At 41.7% G+C, this 25429-nt stretch overlaps 1 protein-coding gene across 4 annotated transcripts in view; it reads right to left on the reverse strand.

The window, feature by feature from the left end:
* STIM1 (stromal interaction molecule 1) overlaps positions 1-25429 on the reverse strand; it is a 216861-nt gene that overhangs the window by 22913 nt on the left and 168519 nt on the right. For all 4 annotated transcript variants that reach the window (XM_023209590.2, XM_023209589.2, XM_023209591.3 and 1 more), the window contains 2 exons: positions 11098-11209; positions 7659-7774 (listed from right to left, as the gene is read on the reverse strand). In XM_023209590.2, the coding sequence (XP_023065358.1) occupies positions 7659-7774; positions 11098-11209 (228 nt within the window). The remainder of the gene's footprint in view (positions 1-7658; positions 7775-11097; positions 11210-25429) is intronic.

A 25429-nucleotide genomic window follows, 5' to 3' on the forward strand; every position in this document is an offset into this window, starting at 1 on the left:
GGGAGGGCATGGTGAGTTAGGGTGCCCACTGCACACTTAGCCTTGCAGACTCCATGGCACACTCTCCCCACTCACCCACTGAGAAGGAATTAGTTTCTCTTCTTAGATACACAATTCCCATACACTATTATAGTAAGCTCTATGTCTATCTCTCTGCTAGCCAAGGCTTTGTTTTGAAATGAGAGGCCTTACAGCAATACAGGAAGCTTATTAAATCATACTTCCTTAAGATGCAGTGAAGAGGAGAGAACTAGTGCCTTCTCAATATACCCCAGCCATCTTTGGGCTAGGATGAGCCCATATGCCCAGATGTACTGGCTTCTGTCCTACAGGGTAAGCAATTCTAAAGTTCCACAGTAGGTAAATGGAGACGACTGGTATAAAGGATATAAAGCAATGTCACCAGAAGCCTCAGTTCTGGCTGTAGGACTGAAGTCACTGTAGAAACTAGGACTCCTGGACTACCAGGCCATTCTTGGCACAGATCAGGGAAAGGTCCAGAAGTCTCAATCTACGGTGAACATTTCTAGGCTACTGTGAAATCCAGAAACTCTAGAACAGGATAGCATCAAGAAATTGATATTGATGAGACATTACACCTACTAGAAACTGAGGGGCAGAGCTATTTCCAGAAAACACCTGGTAGCAATTCAGTGAAGCACGAGGGCCCCAACCACCAGCTGGGGTTCAAAGAATGCCCATTGTCCAGAGCAAAATTTAAATGTTAAACAAGAAATGACACCAAAAGATAAAAAGCAAAAGCCACATCCTAAACACTTAGCTAATCAGGAGAGAGGCACTTCTGGAACTAACACTGTTCCTGGTATAACAGATCTGGGCTCTGTGCCACAGCACAAAAGACTTGAAAGGGGCACTATAAGAAGGAGACGGCTGCTCCTGCATCCTCTGTCTAGGTTGTGCTGTGGGCTCAGAGGAGCCCTGGATGTGGGAGTCAGAGAAAGAGGGAAAAAAGGGAGTTATGCCAGAGCTAATGACCCTCTGTGCACAGCAAGTTGCCCTTAGACAGTGGAGGAGGAGGTAGGACTGGCATGATCCTTGGACACAGTAAGAACGTGAGGCTGGTGGAAATCCAAAAGGACCCAGGTCGAGCCACCAAGGGAGGGTCAAGACACCAGAAAAAGAAACCATATGATACTGATGCCCATAGTTTGACAAAAAGAGTTACCATAATAGCTGCTCACAGAAAGGCTGAACAGCAGGACATGGGGATGAGATGGGATCAAAGACAAATTAACACATCCTATTTCCACCCACGGGAGGGGGGTTACTAGGTCAGGGTGGTGGCCATGTCCTTCATATGTTTATTCCAGGCTCTCTGAAAGAAAACCAAGGGTCCTCTCATGGCCATCCCCTAGCCTCCAGGCAGGCTACAAGTCTAGGCATACTTAAGCCCTCACTCTCCTACCTTTCAGGTTCCAAGAGGAGCTATTTCTGCAGCACAGTGAGTTGTCTTTCTTCCTGGAACACACCTGCCTCCTCCAGAGCCACTACCAGAGCCTGGGGTATTCTTTGTCTCCCCTGTTTGTTAACGACTTTTAATCTTGGTTTCCTAGGGTTTCTCAACTTCAATATCCCCTTTATATTCTTACCAAAAGTCAAAGGTATCCTTGTTCAAACAAGACTCCACGCAACGAGTGCTTCCAATAATTCAAATACTTAAGGTGGGTATGCAGATTGAGCCTAGTTATTTCATTTGGTTTCTTATTCTACATTATCCAGTTCAATTTGCCAGAAAAGCAACCACTCCTGCTCGCTGAGGACTTTCCCCTATTTTCTGAGCCAATGAAGAAGGAAGATAAGGCATAGTCTTTTCTTTTCCTATCTCCAACTGCCCCTGACCTGCAACAATTATTCTGTAGGCCTCCCTGCACTTTTCTCAATATTCCTGCTGAAAGCACAAAGGGCACACTAGCCCCTAGCCCAAAACTAAGCACACTGTAGGCACACATTAAAAATTAAAAATAGTAGCTACCATTTATTTAGGGGAAATTGGGGCACAGAGAACCTTAGAAATGTGTCCAAGGTCACAAAGCTACTGAGCGATAGAGCTAGTCAGCTTGATTTCAAAGCTGGAACTCTTTATTATATCTTGTTTCCTCTAACAGAAGTAGAAGATGGATAACATCTCCTAACATCTCCAAACACCCCTAACATCTGCAAACTGGTACTATTTGGAGAGCCCTAGATGGGCCTGTAAGCCCAGAGCCAACTCTGCAGAGTGAAAAAGACTGTAAAGGGCTGTGTGCTACTCTGTGGTCACATGGGGAGGACTGAGCATGCCTTCTACTGTCAGAAAATGGACCTTGAGGTGGACCTCTGCTGAGCCAATCTGATCCCTCTTCTCTTTTCTCAAGTTCTGAGGCTGCTGTGGACAGATGGCACCTGTTCCCTCAGCATGCCCTCTTGGCTACTGCATGACAAACCTTTTATGTGAGATATGTCAAGCCTCAGACCAATAGCAGAATTTTTATTATGGCTCAGTGAGGTGGCTATAGCTCACAGCTGTACCAAGTCTAGGTTCTCTGGGGTGTTTGTGTGCTAAATGACCAATGATGAGGTCTAAGTGTCTGCTCATTCAGCCTTAAGAACTCATCCTAACTTCAGAACACAGGTCGGACCCAGTACAGGCCTCTAGGTCCCAAATGGGTGTTAAAGAATAGCACTGAAATAGGGATTTTTAGTCCATGCTCAGAGGGGAAATAAAGTCTAGAGGGGCGCAGATCAAGGGACTATTTGTAAACATCCAGCAGGCACGCCCCCACCCCTTTCAGAAGTTTCCTGGCAAAGAGCTCCTTAGTATTTTCCTCAGACTCCAGCTGGCAATTTTCAAAAGTTTCATTAGACAAGCATCAGTAGAAAAATATAAAAACAATATTTGCCATCAGGACAGCTGCTGATTTCTAAAATCTTAGCTTCCAGGAGTATACCCAGTTCTATCAGAATCCTTGAATGAGAGAGCCACTAAGAACCTTTAATGATCAAACCCATTTTACAGAAAAGGAAACCCAAATCCAGGCAGAATTGAATTGCCAAAGATCACTTAATAAGGCAAGGACCAAGCACAGAAGTCCTAAAAATACAGGAGGCAGACACCAGGAAGGAACAGACCTCCTGTCTTTTATACAGAACCCTTATTAAGCAAGGAGTTCTTCCCAAAAATCATAAAATGTCACAGCTGAAAGAAACTGTAGGGAGGAATCTCATAATATAAATCATAAAACACACCTGAGAAAAGTGACCTACCCAAGGTCACACAGTGAGTGGCAATTTTGAAAAGGGACCCAGGTCACCTGCCAATACAGGGTTCTTTCCCAAACTTCAAAGAAGTCGTCTGAATAAAACTCCAGGAGCTACAAAAAAATCAAGCTGTACAAGCATATACCTCAGAAACACTGCAAGTTCAGTATGAGGCCACTGCAATAAAGCTAATAAAGCAATAAAGTGAGTCACACAAATTTTTTGGTTTCCCAGTGATAAAAGTTATGTTTACACTATACTATAGTCTATTAAGTGTATAATAGCATTATGTCTAAAAATACAGTGTGCGTGCCTTAATTTAAAAATAACTTATTGCTTAAAAATTCCGACACAGACACTCAAAAGTGAGCACACGCTCTTGGAAATATGGTACCAACAGCTTGATCAACACAGGATTGCCACAAACCTTCAACTTGTAAAAAATGCAATTATCTGCAAAGTGCAATAAAGCAAAGCACAATAAAACAAGGTATGCATGTATATATTTAGTAAGACATAATTCACAGAGCCTAAAATTCTAAGTGTCTCTCTTAAAATGTGCAATTCAATGGTTGTAGTATATTCACAAGGTTGTGCAACCATTGACAAAATTAGTGTTAGAATATTATCATTACCCCAAAAAGAAATGCCATATCTATTAGCAGTCACTTCCTATTTCCCACTGCCCCCACTCCCAGCCCCAGAAACCACTAATCTATTTTCTGTCTCTATGGATTTGTGTATTCTGGGCATTTTATGTAAGTGAAATCACAAAATTATATAATATGTGGCCTGTTGTGACTGGCTTCTTTTACTTGGCATGTTTTCAAGGTTCATCCACACTGTAGCATATATCAGTACTTCACACCTTTTAGTGGCTGATTAATATTCTACTGTATGTATATACCATTTATTTTTCCATTCATCAACTGACAGACACTTGAGTTGTTTCCACTTTTTGGCTATTATTCTAATTTCAACACATCCTTATCAACACTTGTTACTGTCTTTTTTATTATATCCTAGTGGGTAAAAAGTGTTACCTCATTGTGATTTTGATTTGCATTGCCCTGATAATGATGTTGAGCATTGTTTCAGGTGTATATTGGTCATTGAACTGTGGACTATATAAATATATGTTCAAATCCTTTGTCCATTTTTTGTTTTTTTGTTCGTTTTGAGAGAGGATATCACTCTGTCACCCAGGCTGGAGTGCAGTGGCATGATCTTGGCTTACTGTAACCTCTGCCTCCCAGGTTTCAGCAATTCTCATGCCTCAGCCTCCTGAGTAGCTGGGATTACAGGCATGTGCCACCACACCTGGCTAATTTTTGCATTTTTTTAGTAGAGACGGGGTTTTGCCATGTTGGCCAGACTGTTCTTGAACTCCTGTCCTCAGGTGATCTGCCCACCTCAGCCTCCCAAAGTGCTGGGATTACTGGCATAAGCCACCGTACCTAGCAAGAATTTTTTATGTATTCTGGATAGTAGAGCCTTGTCAGAAAAATGTTTGCCAATACTTTCTCCATTTTGTGGGTTTTCTTTTCACTTTCTTGGTATATTCTTTGAAGTATAAAGCTTTTTTATTTTGGTGAAGTCCAATTTATCTATTCTTTCTTTTGTTGCATATGCTCTTTAAAAAATAATTTGAGGTAAAATTCACATAATATAAAAGTAACCATTTTAAAGTAAGCAATTCAGTGGCATATAGTACATTCATGATGTTATGCAACTACCACCTCTATCTAGTTCCAAAACATTTCTATCACTCTACAGTAAAATTTTTTTACCCAGTAAATGGTTTCTCCCCATTCCCTCCTCCCACCAATCCCTGCCAACCATCAGTCTACATTCTGTCTCTGTGGATTTATCTATTCTAATCATTTCATATTAACAGAATCATACAATATGTGATCTTTTGTGTCTGGCTTCTTTCATTTAGCATAATGCTTTCCAGGTTCATCCACATTGTAACATGTATCAGAATTTCATTCCATTTATAGGTGAATAATATTCCATTGCACCACAATGTATTTATCTATTTATCTATTAATAGATATTTGGGTTGTTTTATTTTTTGGCTCTTGTGGCATTTGCTGCTATGAACATGCATGTACATGTACTTGTTTGAGTACTTGTCTTCAATTCTTTGCATGTATACCTAAGTGTGGAATTGCTAGGTTCTATGGTAACTCTGTGTCTAATTTTTGAGAAACCACCAGACTATTTTACATAGTAGCAGAACCATTTTACCTTCTCATCAGCAATGTACAGGGGTTCCAATTTCTCTATACCCTTGCCAAAACTTGTTTTCCATTTTTAAAAACTATTTTTATTATAACTGTCCCAGTCAGTGTGAAGTATATTCTTAGCTTCAGTACCTGTGTTCTGTCTATCTCAGGAAGATAGTTTTCCTGCTGATCTCTGGCCTTCCTTAAGTTAAATCACATGCAGCACATGGGCTACATGCAATAAGCCTAAGAGAAAAATACCCCTGTCCTGGTATCAGTCCAACCTGCTCCACCAGGGCCCCTCTTATTGGTTCTGATATCCTGGACCCCGTACCATGTCCCCAGCATTCTGGTTCCCATAGCTGATTTTTCCAGATAAAATCCTTGACTGCTTTAACCTGCAGTTTCTACTGTACCCTTTCAGACATGGTAAATCTGATTTTGATACAGATACAGCTTGATAATATATATTACAAGGCTAAGGAAGACTTTCAGGCTGCTGAAAACCTCCCCTTGCTGGGTGGTGACAGAGGAGAACCTTTGCAAAAGTAGCCTAGCTTTTATAGTTGGGTATAAGTATTCTTGGTGTGTACAAAGAGATGTGTAAGTTGTTAACAGGGAGAGTTTAATAAGGCCACTTCCACTTCTCATCTTTCAAGACTCAGCTCAAGAATTACTTTCTCCATAAAGTTTCCTAGACTCCAATAGGAAACTCCTCCCTAGTATGTGCCCCCAGTTGAACTCTGGAAAGACTTACATAATAGCTATAACACTTACTATATTTGTTGACACTTTACTATATTTGCTGACATAGCTATCTCCATTTAGATAGAAGTACTTGAGAGCAGGGATCCTGCCATTTATGCTGGTACTTAGAATGAGCTCAGTAAAGGTTAGTGAATGATGAAAGGCCACTGCTCAATACAGAGACTAGGCCTTACATAAAGAGTAGAACCAGTTACTGTGTCATTATTCAAAACCTACCAATGAAGGTGAGCAAAATGTGTCCTAGAACCCTCCACTCCCCCAAAAAAAGGTGGCAAAGGAAGTGGAAACAGTAGTCTTCGCCCAGGTTGCTCTGTTTCATACTTTCAAAAAGCATAGATTCACTTGTATTGAGACATCAGCTTGCGCATTTGCCAAGCCATATTCACAGACGGGGAAATGTTATATTGCCTCTGACCTTGCCTGCCAGCTGCTTCTCTGGACTGGTTCCTGATTCAATACCTTTCTGCTGCTGGCACCCTAAATCGAGGCAAGCCATTCCCAAAGGGCAGGAAGCGGGCCCTAAGAGCCTGTTTAGTTGAAAATAGTTTTCCAAGAAATCTCACTACTTTTTGCTCCCCCTTGGTTCACTTAGAATTAGAAAAAGGATGGCAGGCTGGCTGTTCCCACAACATAGCTCTGTGGAAACTGAACAACCCAATTCTCTCAACTAGCCCTCTTGGCTGAAGAGACCACCCTTTCTTAGGCCCAAGTGTGTCTACTGCTTCAGTGAAAACCCACTTAGTCCTCCTTGGTCATTCAATGATACAAAGATATCCACTAATCAGTTCATGCACTCTAAATGTCTATAATAACCCACTGTCTTTATATATATATATATATATATAGCTGCTGATGTGCTATTGAAATGAAATATGGAAGTAGGTAACAGCTAACAAGCTTTCAGTTCATAGGGGGTTACTTCTATCCCTGAGCATACTTTTCATATTTTAGCTTTTGTATTCTTGCTCAGGTTGTTTACTCTGCCTAGAATGTCCTATTCTGCCACCTCCATAAAGCTCTATCCACCCGTAAAGGCAGAGGTCACATGTCACCTTGTCTATAGGATACCTTCACTAGGCCTCCTCTGGGCCTCAGAAGCACTGTGTACCTCTACAGAACACTCATGTTACACCTTCAGGGCAGAATATGATTCATTCCAGGTCTTCCTACAGGGTCCAGCACAGCACTGGCACAATACAGATATTTCCTTAAAGTATTTAATGAATGCATGTTGCTATATATCTGGACTAAAATGTAAGACTCTTTCAAACTTAATACCAGTGGAAAGAGTATAGGTGCTATCTTGCAGGTGTGCCTAGCAGACCCAGAGCCTTAGCCTATCCACTAAAACAGCTTTGGTTTCCATGGCACAGCAGTAGCCCTTCTCAACACAAGACTCACAGAGAGGAGGCCCGAAGAGCACTGTATCCAGGGCCTTCAACTGCAGCTTCTGCCGATGACTCCGGTCTGTCATTTTCAGTACAGTCCCTGTCATGGTGGTATTGGTGACAGCTAGCCTGTTGAGGCAAAGAGTAGCAGATCAGTTCACTGCCAGTAAAGCCAGGAAGGATCCTGGTAGTTACCCGCCTCCTCCAGGAACGCTTCTAGCTCTTGGTGATCGCTCCCCTCTGCACTCTAGAACACAGAGGCTACACCAGTTGGTCTCAACAGAGTGTATGGAGGGACACATAACATTTACCAAGAACTTGTTCAGCCCTCTCCCCATATCCACCAACTTCTAAGCACCCTATCCTCTAAGGATTACCTGTCTGTAACCATTCCCACACCCAACTAAATTTTCTGTTGTGCTTCTCCTTCCAGGGTTTATCTTCTATATATTGTCCCCACCTCCCACACTTATAAATGCATTTCCTGTGCAGCCCAGGTCAAACTGTCATGTCATATGACCCAGTGATTCCGGGACTTATGAATTATCCTAAACTCACTGTCATTATATATAAACCTGCTGATGTGCTATTGAAATGAAATACAGAAAAGGAAAAAAACTTTTTAATTAATCACTGGTGACAAAAATGGAATTAGTCCCGTTAGCTTGTATTTGAGTCACTGCAATACGGGTTACCTCCAATAAAATTACTGTAATTTTTTATGACCTCCACCCATACTGTCAGTGATAACTATAATAAGAGAAAGTCTGTAAACAAGAAAATGACCTAGGAAAAATGGAACTTTGTTTCTCTTCTGCTGGAACACAGTGGATATAAAAGGAGAGGGGTAAAGGATATGAAAGGTTGAAAACCACTGGTCTAGGTCCCACAAGTAAGCACTTAATTCTATACTACTCTATAAGGTTTGTGCTCTTTTCTGATGCATAGCTTTATTTCCCCAGCTAGAAAAGAAGCTTCTGACAGCACAGTGTGATTATACTTCTGTCGGAGCATGCAGGAACAGCTACTTCCTTCTCTGGCCTTGGAAAGCAATCAAGCCCACCAACAAGAGAGGCAGTGAGGCACTGTGATGGGGAGTGGGAGTGGTCAGGAGATCTGTCTTCTCATTTCAGCTCCACTAGTGACTCACTTGTCTGATCGTAAGTTGCTTTGTTCCTCCCCCAGGACCTCAGTTTCCTACTGTGTAAACTTATATAAAATCATATGCTTCCTACAAGCCTGGGAGTTCTTGGGGTTCCTCTTTAAAACACTTCTGCCAGATGTGCTGCAGTTTGTCTGACTAATGAGAATAAACATTGTCATCTTTTCTACAGTCTATTTCTCAAAGACACCTATGAACTGGAATGCTATCTATTTGTAAGCAATGAAAGAAATGAGGAAGGAGGCAACATTGACTAAGCAACTACTGTGTGTCTGATACTTTACATACAATAACTCATTCAGTCCTCACAACAACCTTAAGAACTCAGTTCCATTATTAGTGCCACTTTCTAGATAAGAAAACAGAGACTTAGAGTTGAGTAACTTGCCCAAAAACACAAACAAGTAAGTGGCAAAGCCAGAGAAAGAACTCAAATCTGCTAGATTATTCTCATTATACCATGTGAGCTAGTGATGGGCCTAGAACCACCCTCACTCCACCCCAAGCACTGAAGGCCCCATGCTTCCTGCTATCACTAAGGTGCCACAGCTTGGCATCCCTTACATCTGTGCCCAGCCTGGCTGGACCTGGTCTTGGCTCTAATTCTAGCCACAAAAAACCTAAGTGAACCGATGACCTGAGAACTGACTTCTTATTCTATGCTTTGCAGTTTTAATCCAAGCCAAAGATATCCCCCATGAGGAAAATGGTCTGGGGATCCACAAGGCAATATTGCTATTTCTATGGGTAGCAAGAAAGAAACCTAAATCCTGGATCTTAGTGGCCAATCATCGACTTCTCCATTAAACATGGAGTTCCTCAAGTCAGGGGTCAGGTCTAATGCATCTCTTTGTCCTCTGGGCCCACCAAAGAGCATGGCACATGGTAGGTGCTTAGTGAAGTTTTGTAAAATAGAACTAAACTGAATATTGAAAGGAGACCTATCTTTAATAACCACATGGCACAAGAGGAAGAGGAAGTGAAAAAAAGCAAGGCATTTAGAACAAGACAGACCTGGGTTCAAATCTCAGCTCTGCCACTTACCAGCTTGGATAAATTATAAAATATTTGAGATTCAGTTTGCTCACCCAAAAGTTGGGATACTCTTCCTCCCAGAGTTGTGAGAATCAACTGAAATAATAGGTAGGAAAGCACTCTATAAAGGGAGGTACAAACATTAAGATTATTACTCTCTCCAGAGTAGGGAGAAGCTATGAAGAAGAGGCTGCAGGCAGCAGAGGAGGGAACAGCCAGCTCAGCTAGGCCTGGACAGCAGTGCTTGGTAGCTCTGCGGCTGGAGACTGCAAAGTGTGGGCATTCCAACAGCTTCACCTTCCCCTTTCCCCTTTGCTGAAGCTGAAAATCAGATGCACCTACATAATAAGATGACAGATTTTACATAATCAGCACTTACCAGATAGTAAGCCCTTTGAGGGCAAGGGCAGGTTGTTGTCATGTTTATCCCCAGCACCCAGCACAAGTGCTTGGCACAGAGCAGGTACCCAGTAAATATTTGTTGGATGAATAAGTAAATGGATTAATGACTGAATGACATATGGCACTAGTTTGACATTACTAGAAGTCCAAGCAGTACTCCATTCCTCCCCATTCCCAGCCCAAGCCCTAACATATTGAGTGTGTAAAGGAGGCAAAGAGTTATGAAACAACAGCTGTTGGAGTCATCCCAGAGATGAGGCTGGGGCCAATGGCAATCAACCTCTTCTCTGTACCATTTTTATTATAAATAAGCTGCATATGGATAACCCAGGGAAGGCTAAAAGAGCCCTGAGGCTCCCAGGTGATAAAAGAGGGAGCTGCTCGGAGCATGGGAAAAAAAAAAAGAAAAGAAACACCAACAGGGTTTGATGTATACCAAGATTCAAATCTCAGTTTTGCCCCTAACTAGTCATGTTTGTGACCTTGGAAAAGTTACTTAACGAGTTTCATCATCTATATACAATAATACCCACCTTACAGGACTGATGTAAGAATTAAATGAGATACTGTATATAGTGTTGAGTAGAATGTCTGGCATGTCCTAAGCACTCAGTAAACGGCAGCTATTAGTACTATTCCCAGGATTGACAGGAATATTAAAGAAGAGAGTGGATGCAAAGTGCCCATGATACTTTATAGCAAGTGCACAACAGACGTGAGAAGAGGCAAGATCTACAGACGCTGCCCTGAAAAGGGTAGAACCTCACTTAACTGGCCAGAGCAATCTGAAAGCAAGCCCACTCCAGCCCACTCCCCGTACCCTCAAGAGAGAAAAACCTAGTCCCCTCCTGACCTTGGCATGGCATGGCCACTGAGCTGCAGCTTCCGGAAGGTCTCCTCATACTGAGGCAGCTCCACATATGTGATCAGCCACTGTACCACCTCATCCACAGTCCAATTGTATACTGTGAAAAGAGACAAGCAAAGTCATGACTCTAGAATGCCAAGCACTGCTTGCATTTATTGTCATATTGACCTTAATATTTACCACATTTGTGTATGTTTAATATCTCTCTGATCCATAAAATATTAACTATGAAAGGAGTATGCACTGTGAGTTTATTTATATGAAATCCTAGAAAAGACAAATCTATAGTGATAGAAAGCAGATAAATGGTTAGCTGGAGCCACGAAGGGAGCTCCAGGGAAAATTCATAAATGCAATTTTATAAGGTGATGGATATATTCTATATTTTGAATGTGGTGGTGGTTACACAAATGATAACACCTGTCAAAATGCATCAAACTGTACATTTAAAATAGGTGTATCTTCTTTTATGTAAATTATAACTCAATAAATTTGATTTTGGTATATTTTTAAACTGTTGTGACCAGGGTTGAGAATCAACTATCCATCCATTCATCTATCCAGCTATTCAATTGAGCATTCATAAGTGGACTAGTTAGTGCCAAGCCTGAAGGAAGTTAGTTCCCAATCCAGTGGAAGAGATCAAAAGCTAAACAGCATGAGTGAAGCACAGATTCTGATAAAGAAAAATACATAGAGCACAGAGAAGAAAGGAAATAACTGCCTAGGGGATCAGGTACAGCCTCAGAGAAGATGATGTATTGCAACATAAAGGATTAGTAGAAGCTTATCTGAAATATTTCATGAGTGTAGGGGGAGGAAGGCACTCAATACAGAATGAGGACAGGTGCAAAAGAAAAGATGTGAAATTTGATGTGCGTGAAACAGCAGTCCCCAACCTTTTAGGCATGAGGGACTGGTTTCATGGAAGATGATTTTTCCACAGACCTGAGCAGCGAGATGGTTTCAGGATGAAACTGTTCCACCTAGATCATCAGACATTAGTTAGATTCTCATAAGAAGCACGTAACCTAGATCCCTCACATGTGCAGTTCACAATAGGGTTCACACTCCTATGAGGATCTAATGCCACTGCTGATCTGACAAAAGGTGGAGTTCAGGCAGTAATGCTCCCTCACCCACCACTCATCTTCTGCTGTGCAGCTCAGTCCCTAACGGGCCATGGACTGATACGGATCCGTGGTCCAGGGGTTGAAGACCCCTGGTCTAGAATATAGAATATATGGCAGGTAGTAGCAGAAGAAAGTTGAAGCCATGTCACAAAGGGTCTTGACTACCATGCTAAGATAGCTACTAGTATTGTCCTGGGATAAGCCTAACTCAGGTTGCTCTGGCCAGTTAGGTGAGGCCCAACCCTTTTCAAGACAGAATCTATAGACCTCTCCTCCTCTCACATCTATTGTGTGCTTAGTATAGAGCACACTGGGCACTTTATAGCCATTCTCTTACTTGATGTTATTCAAGAGTTGCACTGTCCAAGCAGTAGTAGCCAGCAGCCACAGTGGATATTTAAATTTAAATTTATTAAAATTAAATAAATTAAGAATTCAGTTCCTCAATGGCACTAGCCACGCTTCAAGTGCCCAACAGCTAGATGTGGCTAATGGCTACCATATTGGACAGCATAAACTATCGAACATTTCCATCACTGTAGAAAGTTCTATTAGACAGCACTGGTAAAGATAATTTAATATAGGCTGGGAGCGGTAGCTCATGCCTGTAATCCCAGCACTTTGAGAGGCCAACGTGGGAGATCGCTTGAACTCCAGAATTCAAGACCAGCCTGGGCAATACAGTGTGACCCTGTCTCTATTAAAAAAATTTTTTTTAATTAGCCAGGTGTGGTGGTGCACACCTAGAGTCCCAGATACTCAGGAGGCTGAGGTGGGAGGATCACTTGAGCCTGGGAGATTGAGGCTGCAGTGAGCCATGATCATGCCACTGCACTCTAGCCTGGGTGACAGAGTGAGACTGTTACAAAACAAATAAAAAAAAGATAATTTACGGCCAGGCAGTGGTTCACAACTGTAATCCCAGCACTTTGGGAGGCCAAGGCAGGTGGATCATCTGAGCTCAACATGGCGAAACCTCATCTCTATTAAAAATATAAAAATCAGCCAGGTGTGGTGGCGCATGCCTGTAGTCCCAGCTACTTGGGAGGCTGAGGCAGGAAAATCGCTTGAACTTGGGAAGTAGAGGTTGCAGTGAGCCGAGATCGCGTCACTGCACTTCAGCCTGAGTGACAGAGCAAGACTCCATCTCAAAAATATAAAAGGTAATTTACTATTGAAGTGTTTTGATTCTATATTTATATTTTGGAAATAAGCTAAAAGTAAAGAACACAAGTATATTCTGGATCATCTAGATATGTAAGAATACAGGCTCTCAACTTCAGTGCTCATGTTGCATTTGTGTTTATAAGTGTGTTGATGCAAAATAGTTATTACAATGACACAGTTCACCTTTAAACAATGCAGGTTTTAACTGCCTGGGTCCATTTATACATGAATTTTATACATGGATTTTTTTTCAATAAAAGGTATACTGAGTGTGCCTGCTTCTTCTGCCTCCCTTCCTACCTTCTCTATCTTTTCTGCCTCTGCCACCCGAGACAGCAAAACTAACCTCTCTTCTTCGTCCTCCTCAGCCCACTCAATGTGAAGATGAGGATGAAAACCTTTATGATGATCCACTTCCACTTAATAAACAGTAAATATATTTTCTCTTCCTTATGATTATCTTAATAACATTTCCTTTTCTCTTACTTTATTGTAAGAATACAGTATATAATGCATATAACATATAAAATATGTGCTAATAGGCTGTTTATGTTATTGGTAAGGCTCTGGTCAACAGTAGGCTATTAATAGTTCAATTTTGAGGGAGTCAAAAGTTATAGGTGGATTTCTGACTATATGGGAGAAAAGGGACAGTCAGCACCCCTAAGCCCTGTGTTGTTAAGGCTCAACTGTATTTCCCTGGAATTTTGGGACATAATGTACTTCATAACAATAAAATATCTCAAATTTAAATATTTTAATACAAAAGAACCCAGAGGTCAAACTGATGTTTTTACACAAAATATACATTCATAATTGCAATTCAAATTTTTAAGACAAATATTACCCACTAAAAGATATAAACCACCAAGAACTGACCCAATTGGTGCATCCCCAGAGAGACTAATGTAGTATTACAGGATCACCTATTATGATCTATCTGATAGCACTATAATGAATATGGGTCACTTTTGCCACCAAGCATCCATTTCCCTTTTTGGTGACAACAGTATTCTGAATTTGTATTAACAGAATCACTCTTCCCTTGCTCTCAGCTAATATGCTTCAGGTAAAGTTAAATCAACCTCTAAAAATAGAGTATGTAACCCAAGCTAAACCAATCAATACCTTCCATCTTTCTGCCCATAGTGCTGAGTTCAGGGATGAGTACATAATTCAAGTCAAGGCTGAAGAAACTGAATTCTAAAATTTTTGTTTGGCCCATAGGGGATATGCTTGCTCTTCCACTATACTGGTGTCTGGGATAAAATGATCCTGCACTATAATGTTAATAACAACAATTATAATAATAACAGTAATAGAAGCCATCTTTTACATAGCGCTTACTCTATGAGAGTATTGTTCTAAGTACCTCACATATATTAACTCACTAAGCTTCATCATTTTCATATGAAGTAGATATCCCATTTTATCCCCACTTTAAGGATGAAGAAACTAAAGCACAGAAAGGTTATATAACTTTCCCAAAGTTACCCAGCTAGGAATTGGGAAAGCCAAGATTTGGTCTAAGGCGGTCTGGCTCCGTCATTCATGTTCTAAGCATGTATGTGTGTGTGTGTGTGTTTGGGGGGAGGTTGTATGATGCTGCTGGAAGCCTTCATACAGAGGAAAAGCTGAGTCAAGATCCAGATGACAGGTCAGGCACAGTGACTCACGCCTGTAATCCCAGCACTTTGGGAGACTGAGGCGGGAGGATCACTTGAGCTCAGGGGTTTGAGATCAGCCTGGGCAACACAGAGAGACCACATATCTACAAAAAATAAAAAAAATAAAATAAATTAGCCAGGTGTGGTGATGCGAGTCTGTGGTCCCAGCTATTCAGGAGGCTGAGGTGGGAGGATGGCTTGAGCCTGGAAGGTCAAGGTTGCAATAAGCTGCGATCATGCCATTGCACTCCAGCTTGGGCAACAGAGTGAGTGAGACCCTGTCTCAAAAAAAAAAAGAAAAAAATATCCAGCTGATATAATTTAAGCCCTGAGTCAGATCATGCCTGTAGAAATCCCTATTCATAGATATTTCAGTTTTGTGCAACAAGTACATTTTCCCTTTTGCTTATATCAGATTGAAAGGATTTTCTGTCATAACAGGAACCAACTCTAACTGAAACAACTGAGTGGTCATTTGCAACATGGCAAATTGCATCATCACCATACGTGGAGCACTAGATCTACTGATTCCTCAATATTATAATGTCATGTTTTTAATGAATAGTCATAAAAAGTAGCCTTTTAAAATAATTTTTAGGCCAGGTATGGTGGCTCATGCCTGTAATCCCAGCACTTTGGGAGGCCGAGGTGGGTGGATTACCTGAGGTCAGGAGTTCGAGACCAGCCTGACCAACATGGTGAAACCCCATCTCTACTAAAAGTACAAAAATTAACTGAGCGTGGTGGCGGGCACCTATAATCCCAGCTACTCAGGAGGCTGAGGTAGAAGAATTGCTTGAACTCAGGAGGTGGAGGTTGCAGTGAGCCGAGATCATGCCATTGCACTCCAGCATGGGCAACAGAATGAGACTCTGTCTCAAAAAAATAATAATAATAACAACAATAATAATAATAACTTTTTATATCTGTATTGTGTTTAAACATACAGAAAGCAAATTTATCTCTATACTTTGTTAAAAGTCAATTATGAAGGAATAGAAGTGACTTAATACAAAATACACAAGGAATACGTTCCAGCCCAGTGAAGGTCAAATGAGATCATGAATCAAAGTTTCATGTAGCTTAAATAAAGAAAAATGGTGGGAGAGATGAGTCATCACATGGTACCCAGCAATACAGACATGCTGAACTTAAAAGAGCCTGGAAGCAACCGATTTTCAGCCAAAAAGCATAATTTTATTGGATCTGAAGTTTATTTTTACTTAAAGTATAAATCTGTTTTTGTTTACATTTATATACAAATTTTATACAGTGACTTAAACTTTGTTTTATGTTTACATATACTTAAATAACATTATAATAAAAAATAATTTAAGTCGGCACCGCAGGTCCAAGATGAATTATTTACCTTAGAAGGAATTTGTACATTCTTCAAGTTTGAAAACTACTGCTGTAAGCAGCAAGAAGCCAAAAAAGTTTTGAAGTTAAATGATATGCTGAGATTCATCACTGTCCTCTCGTAAGATCCATATCTTTTTTCTTTGAAGAGACAAGTCTTGGTCAGGGGCAGTGGCTCAACACCTGTAATCCCAATACTTTGGGAGGCCGAGGTGGGCAGATGATGAGGTCAGGAGATAGAGACCATCCTGGCCAACATCCTGGCCCATCTCTACTAAAAATACAAAAAAATTAGCTGGGTGTGGTGGTACGCACCTGTAGTCCCAGCTACTTGGGAGGCTGAGGTAGGAGAATCGCTTGAACCCAGGAGGTGGAGGTTGCAGTGAGCCGGGATCGCACCATCACACTCCAGCCTGGGTGACAGAGTGAGACTCCATCTCAAAAAAAAAGAGAGACAGGTCTTGCTCTGCCACCGAGGCTTGAGTGCAGTGGCATGGTCACAACTCACTGCAGCCTTGAACTCCTGGGCTCAAGAGATCCTCCTGCCTCAGCCTCCTGAGTAGCTAAGACTACAGGTATGTACTACTACCATGCCAGGCTAACTCTTTTTTTGTTTTTGTCTTTGTCTTTGTTTTGTTTTGTTTTTTTGAAAAAGAGTCTTGCTCTGTCACCTAGGCTGGAGTGCAGTGGCGTGATCTCAGCTCACTGTAGCCTCTGCCTCCCAGGTTCATGTGATTATCCTGCCTCAGCCTCTGGAGTAGCTGGAATTACAGACACATGCCACCACACCCAGCTAATTTCTGTATTTTCAGTACAGATAGGGTTTCACCATGTTGTCCAGGTTGGTCTCAGACTCCTGGCCTCAAGCGATCCTCCCACCTCGGCCTCACAGAGTGCTGGGATTACAGATGTGAGCCACTGTGCCTGGTCAAATTCTTTTACTTGTTGTAGAGATGGGATCTCCCTGCGTTGCCCAGGCTGGTCTAGAACTCCTGGCCTCTGGCAATCCTCCAGCCTCAGCCTCCCAAAGTGATAAGATTATAGGCATGAGCCACTAGACCTGGTCTAATTTCCCTTTAATAGGCAGAAAACATTGAAGGCATGGAATATGTCCTATTCATTTTTGCTCATCCATTGTTTCTGAACTAAGAGCTTCATATACAGTGGCATCAATAAGAACTACTCTAAATGAGGGGTTCCAAACATGATTTGATGTGGGCCTCAAAACAACAACAAAAGCTCCTTAGAAAAATATACAGCTCACATGGATAAGTAACTTCTGAAATGCTTGTCAAAAAACAGGCATTTGGTCAGACACAGTGGCTCATGCCTATAATCCCAGCACTTTGGGAGGCTGAGGCAGGAGGATCACTTGAGGCCAGGAATTTGAGATGAACCTAAGCAACACAGCAAGACCCCAACTCTACAAAAGAAAAATAACAAAATTAGCCAGGCATAATGGCATATGCCTGTAGTCCCAGCTACTTAGGAGGCTGAAGTGGGAGGATAACTTGAGCCCAGGAGTTCAAGGTTGCAGTGAGCCATGACTGCACCACTGCACTCCAGCCTGGGCAGCAGAACGAGACCCTGTCTCAAAAACATACAAAACAAAACAAACAAAATCAGGCATTCCTCTCAGCCCAGCATGTGATGCAAAGCAGATAATGAGGAAGACAACCTGAATAAAATAAAGTTCAAGGCAAAAATGCTCCAATTTCTTAATGTCCTCAAGAAGATGCTGGAGTTCAGAAGGAAAGCTCTGAAGCTGAGTGCCTTTGGGGGAAGATTAGACTATTTGCAGAGGCATGGCAGGTGAGAAGGGAAAGGTGGCAGGGGAAAGAAATGAGGCAGACACAGTGTGTCCAGGAATGCATCCCAGAAGACAAGATGCTAGAAGCTTAAGTGAAGGGTGCTTAGTCAGTGCTTGGTTAAATTTCTAATTCCCAGACTAGAATATGTTGGAAGAAAAAGATAATTTCCAAGACATACCGTTGAGAAAAGAAGGATGACAGAGCTGGGATTAAATTAGTGTTGAGGGGTGGTGCATGCCTGTGATCCCAACTACTTGGGAGGCTAAGGCACGAGAATCACTTGAACCCAGGAGGCAGAGGTTGCAGTGAGCTAAGACCGTGCCACTGCACTCCAGCCTGGCGACAGACTGAGGTTGTCTCAAAAAAAAAAAAAAAAAAGGTAGCTCACACCTGTAATCCCACTACTTTGGGAGGCCGAGGTGGGTGGATCACTTTGAGGTCAGGAGAGTTTGAGACCACCCTGGCCAACATGGTGAAACCCTGTCTCTACTAAAAATGCAAAAATTAGCCAGGCATGGTGTCACATGCCTGTAATCCCAGCTACTTGGGAGGCTGAGGTGGAAGGATCACTTGAACCCAGGAGGCGGAGGTTGCAGTGAGCTGAGATCTCACCACTGCACTCCAGCCTGGGCAACAGAGCAAAACTCCGCCTCAAAAACAAAAAAAGGTGTTGAGGGATGGACTTGTTGGCTCATGCCTATAATCCCAGCACATAGGGAGGGTGAGACAGGTAGATTGCTTGAGCCCAGGAATTCAAGGCCAACCTGGGAAACAAGACAAAACCCATCTCTAAAAAAAAAAATACCAAAAAATTAGGCAGGTGTGGTAGTACATGCTATAGTCCTAGCTACTCAGGAGGCTGAGGTGAGAGGATCACTTAAGCCTGGAAGACAAAGGTTGCAGTGAGCCAAGATTGCAACACTGTACTCCAGCCTGGGTGACAGAGCAAGACTTTGACTCAAAAAAAAAAAAAAAAAAAAAAAAGCTGAGGGAAGTTAAATGGACTAGAATGTATTATTCCTGAAAATTAATATATATCCTAATGCATTGCAGATGTTATCATTTACTATGGTCTGGAGTGTCAGGTAATGAAGGCATAAGCGAGTGATACACAGATATGAGGCAGACAGACAAGTGCTAGCCTGTAAAGTGCAGAGAACAACATACTCCTGCCACTGCTGCCAAGGGAACTCGACCTCATCCAGCACAAAGGGGCCTTTCTGCCTAGAGTATAGTGGAAAGAAGGCTACTTTTTTATTGCTAGAAGGCCTGAAGCCAGCAGTGCATCAAGGGCCTTTTGTCTACTGGGAGGATGCCTTGATACAAGTCTGGGCATAGAATCTTGGCATGCAGAAACTCCCCTATCAGCACCCTACACCACAGTGGTGACAGGCAGAAGTCACTCTAGACCAGGGTTTCTGAGCCTCTGCACCAATGACATTTGAGATGAGACAATTCTTCATTGTGGAGGCTGTCCTATGCATTGCAGGATGTTTAATGACATAGATGCCAGTAACATGCTGCCACTCATGACAATTAAAAAATGCCTCCAGATATTGTTCAGTGTCCCATGGAAGGGAAAAACTGCCCCTAGCTGAGAACCACTATTCTAAGCACTGCATTAAGTGAGGCACATAGTCTCTAAGGGGGCCAATACACTCCAATGAAGATGGACTCTAGAATAATCAGCTCCTATATAGCTAAGTTGTAGGGGAAAAGGATAATAACTTCAGCATGTCAAACCAAACCTTAAGATGGTTTTGGTTTGTTTGTTGTTGTTGTTGTTTTTATCTGTATATATCATTCTGTTACCTAGGCAGATGCCCTATCTAGGTAGCGTTTGGCAGCACGGCGTCCACCTGGAGTCACTATAGTCTGAACAAAACGAGCCAGGATGAGCTGTATCCTCTATAACATCTGTATCTCAGATAGCAACCCTGAGTTCCAGCATGAAGATCTCATTCAAAAGACCAGCTGATATATCAGGGCTTCCTGTCCACAAGGTTCAAGCACCTAAAAGTTAAAAGTCTTGTTCTGTTTTCTCATTCCAAAAGAGAAAATGGGAAGAATCCCTGGGCCGGAGTGAGGAAGAAGGCAACAGCAAGTACAGAGAGCTGTGGCTATTAGTGACAGGCTGCAGAATTTGGCAAAGAGAGCTTACCACAGATACAGACTCCAAATGACTCATATGTCCAAATCCCAGTAGGACATGCAAGCGAGAGCCAATGTCCTAACGTCATAAGTCTCCCATCCCCTGAGCCTGTCCATGTGGCCCCTAGCCAGATCAAAGACTATATCTCTGGGCAAAATGACAAACAATGCTACACCCAATCAGAGAAGGCTAACCCCTGGAGTTCTATACAACAAACCATCCTTAATAAGAGAGACACACAGGGTGACTTAACTCCAGTCTTTTTTTTTTTTTTTTTTTTTGAGACGGACTCTCACTATGTCGCCAGGCTGGAGTGCAATGGTACAATCTCAGCTCACTGCAACCTCCACCTCCCAGGTTCAAGCGATTCTCCTGCCTCAACCTCCTGAGTAGCTGGGATTACAGGCAAGTGCCACCATGCCTAGCTAATTTTTGTATTTTTAGTAGAGACAACATTTCACCATGTTGGCCAGGATGGTCTCGATCTCCCGACCTCATGATCCGCCCACTTTGGCCTCCCAAAGTGCTGGGATTACAGGCATGAGCCACCAGGCCTGGCCATCTCCAATCTTTTTAATGACATAATCTACCTGTAAAAAACCTTTGTACACACATTGCCAATATATGTACATGTGTTTATAAATTAGATTCATTTACTAACATTAGACTGTAAAACATACATAAAAATTAAACAATGAGTTAAAAATAAGTACAATATAAATACAACCTCTAGTATCTTCTTCAAATGAACAAATGATGGCAATCTGTGGGTCCTGGATCACTTGTTGTCCATCTTATCAGTATTTATATTATGTTTTCTCACTAAAAGTATCACTTACCCCCACAGACTTCTTATGGAGGTAAAAGGGGAAGGTATAAAAAAAATTAAAAAGTACTTATGACACATATCCATAAAGAATCCCAGAAACTGATGTTCAGTTAGCATCTTGGGTAGCAAAGATATACCCTGGTCTCCACACTATGTTTTATAGATAGGAACGGACCTTTTATGTTTGAGAACAATTTTCATGTAAAAATCAATAAAACCTCCTGTTTTATTCTGAGGTAGCTACAAAAACTAAAGGTATTAAAGACTGCCAAACCCCTGGCATTTTAGAACACTGATTTTTTATTTTAGGATATATTACAAAAAACACTGAATTTGAACCTGGAAGACCTTGCCTATCCTATCTGCCATGAACTAGCTTGTGTAAATCACTTAACCATTATAAACCTCAATTTCCCCTTCTGTAAAGTATTCATTTTGCTATTCAACAAGCATTTATTTCATTCTATTCTGAGACCACGCACTGGGAATAGAGCAATGATCAAGAGGGAGATCCCTACTCCCATGTAGCTTACAATTTAGCAATATCTGTCTCCCCTAGTTGTTGAATTAAATGAGTTAATGTGTTTGAAGATGCCTAGGATTTAATACAAACTCAGTAGTAATTTTTTCTTCTATGTACCTTCATTCAAAAAGGGGTAGATATTAAGGACTGGTCAGAATCTGGATGGGCAGAGATGCAGATCTGCCAGAAGAAAGAATCATGAACAAAGACAAAGAGCTGTAAGATGTGAATGAAGCATGCTCAGAGACTCTAGTTTGTCTGGAGTTCAAGAGTTATATACAGGGTCAAGGAGAATGAGGTATTGCTGACACCAAATGACAAAGGTCCTTGAAAACAAGTGGTCTCAAACTCCAAAATAATATATTCATTAGGGGGAAAAAACATTTGTTGAGCAGCTGCTACTTGCCAGGCATCACTCTAGAAGGTAAAGATACAACAATACACAAAACAGAGTCACAGATCCCACGGTGCTTATATTCTGGTGGAGAGAGACAATGTAAAACACTATAAACAAATAATTACATGTCAGATGGTGAAAAGTATAATGAAAAACAATTAAGCCATAAGGGGTTAAGGGGATAAAAAATAGTCCTATATTGTATGAGGTCAGATCAGGGAAGGCCTCTCTGATGAAGTGATATTTGAGCAGAAAATGAAATAAAAGGTGCGACCCATGTGGACATTTAGGGGAAGGGCATACCAGGCAGAAGGAACAGTATTACTCCCTAGCACTTGAGCTATAGCAATACATCCAGGGATGTGCCAAGGCAAACACTTGGCCTTGGCCAATCTTTTCTCTTGCCAGGGAAGGAATAAGTAATAGTAAATTGATTCCTGAATCAGTATCTTTTTCCCATAGTGGACCTGTGGTGCCTCCAGACGAAGCCCTCATCTACTTTTGTGGTTTCAAATCCACATCTCAAGAGAATGAGGTCTGGCAGGAAGGTTGCCAGTACTTTCTTTGCCCCTGCTTCACACAGCTGTTAGTTGGTCACTTAGCCTTTAGTCAGCTAGTCAGATACAGCACAGTGGTTAAGAATGTGAGCTCTGGCCAAGCACGGTGGCTCACACCTATAATCCTAATACTTTGGGAGGCCAAGGCAGGAGGATCGCTTGAGGCCAGGAGTTCAAGACCAGCCTGGGCAACAAAGTGAGACCTCGTCTTTACAAAAAATAAACAAAATTAGCTGTGTGTGATGGCACGCACCAGTAGTCCCAGCTACTTGGGAGGCTGAGGTGGGAGGATCACCTGGAGTTGAGGCTAGAGTGAGCCAAGATTGTGCCACTGTACTCCACCTTGAGTGATAGAGAAGATCCTGTCTCAAAAAAAAAAAAGAATGTGAACTTTGAAACCAGGTGTCTTGATTTGAATTTGCAATTTGCCACTTACTAGATGTAAGACCATGGGCAAATTACTTAATCTTTTGTGCCTCATTTTTTTCACCGCCAAAATGATGAAAATCAGAGTTTTCACATCATAAAAATGTAGTAAAGGGAAGCTCCTAGCATACTGTAATTGTAAAAAAAAAATCTATGATTATTATCACCCATTCATTCATTCATTCATTCACTAAGCTTGTATTGGCTTCTACTCTAGCAGGTAAAGGATGAGTTAACCAGCACAGAGGTGAATCTGCATGAACTCCATCCTCAAGGGCTCTCTTCTAGAGAGGGGAATATACAAGGAAACAAATGAATATAATATAGTGTGATAAATGCTAGGTCACAGGGATATATAAGGTAATGTGGTAGCACAGAGAAAGGAGTGACTGACAGAATCAGAAAAGGCATCACAAAACCCAGCTTCTTATTTGTCTACTCTGGATAACAGCACTCCAAGGCAGCTATGAAATCCTTCCAAAGTGGCCCTTCCTAAAGATAGTGTGTGACCTGGAACTGTGAATTGTCTCTTTAAGTAGCTTCCTTCTGGTTCCCACTAGTACTCATCTGGAACTACAGTGAGGTAGAGGTCTTCATTTTCTAATCTGATGTCATTATCAAACCCTGAGCCAATGCTGCAAAAATAATCTGGCCTAGGCCTCATGTGATAGACTCACTAGGCTACCAGGCAAAAACCAGGTCTCCCAGGGCCTAACAGGACATGCTATTAAAGACCACCTATAGAGCAGCTACAAGGTTAGTAGAGCCAGGTTAGAGAAGTCTGACAGCATGGCTGCAGAGCAGTAAGAGAACCTAGGAGCTCTGAAGTGCTAGGTAGGCCAAACAACTTATCTAAGATCACACAATCAAACAGCCAAGGACACATTTTTGTGTGCTGCATTCCTACTCTGGGCCAGGCCCTGTGCTAAGTATTAAGAGATAAAATCATATAAAATGCTGCACTCCAGCAGTCTGATGGGAAAACAGGCAGTGGAACAGATCTTTGCATTTAGTGTGCTAATGGCTGTGAAGAGATAGGGGCTGTAGGAACACAGAAGAAGACACCTAACCTAGACTGTGGTTTTCAGGGAAGATGTCTTAAAGAAATGATCAATTGAGTTTCAAATAGATCAACAAAGGAGAAAGATGAACAGAGAAAACAGCATATATGAAAGCACCATGGGATGAAAAAGAATAACATTTCCTAAGAAATGCCCATATAGCATTGCACTTCCAGAGGAGATGTGGTGTGGAATGATGGAAAACAAGTAGATCAGAGAAATAAGCATGGACCTTGTATGCTCAACTCATCTAGCACAATGCCTGGTATACGGAAGGTACTCAGTAAATTTTTAACACAGAATTGTTTACATAAATTGTAGGAGAAAAACACTACCTTCTGGGGCCAATACCACAAAGGTAGATAAGGAATAACAGAGAACTACAGCATTAAAATATAAATAAGCTCTCAAGATATAAAATATCATCAGGGCCAGGCACAGTGGCTTACACCTGTAATCCCAGCACTTTGGGAGGTCAAGGCGGGCAGATCATATGAGGTCAGGAGTTCAAGACCAGCCTGGCCAACATGATGAAACCCCATCTCTACTAAAAATACAAAAAATTAGCTGGGCTTCATGGTGTGTACCTGTAGTCCCAGCTACTCGGGAGGCTGAGGCAGGAGAATCGCTTGAACCTGGGAGGCAGAGGTTGCAGTGAGCCAAGATCATGCCACTGCACTCCAGTCTGGGCAAGAGAGTGAGACTCCATCAAAAAATACAATATAATAAAATAAAATATCATCAGATTTTTATTTATGTGTACATATTACTCTTTTCTCCCAGATAAGGTAATTCATTTTGAGATTACAGATGGACATTTAATTTCAATGCATCTGACTAACATCTCACAGATAAACATGAAAAAAAAAATCATTGAGATTTTCTTTCTTTTTTTTAGAGATAGGGTTTCGTTCTCACCCAGGCTGAAGTACAGTGGCATGATCATAGCTCACTGTAGCCTCAACCTCTGGGGCTTAAGTGATCTTCCCACCTCATCCTCCCAAAGGGCTGGAATTGCAGGCATGAGTCACCACGCAGAGCCAACATTTTCTATAATTTTTTTTCACCAGAAATTACTAAGCTTTTGGTATCTTATTTTGTTGAATATCAAATGAGACAGCAATTGTGATGTAAGCTTATTGCTACTCCTACACAAACTGAAGGGTTATCTGACCAACAGGAAAGCCAGTATTTATTCTTTCAAAATAACATACGATTACAATTTATTGCTATAC

This window comes from Piliocolobus tephrosceles, chromosome 13 (genome assembly GCF_002776525.5).
Source record: "Piliocolobus tephrosceles isolate RC106 chromosome 13, ASM277652v3, whole genome shotgun sequence".
In the NCBI taxonomy this organism is placed as follows: domain Eukaryota; kingdom Metazoa; phylum Chordata; class Mammalia; order Primates; family Cercopithecidae; genus Piliocolobus; species Piliocolobus tephrosceles.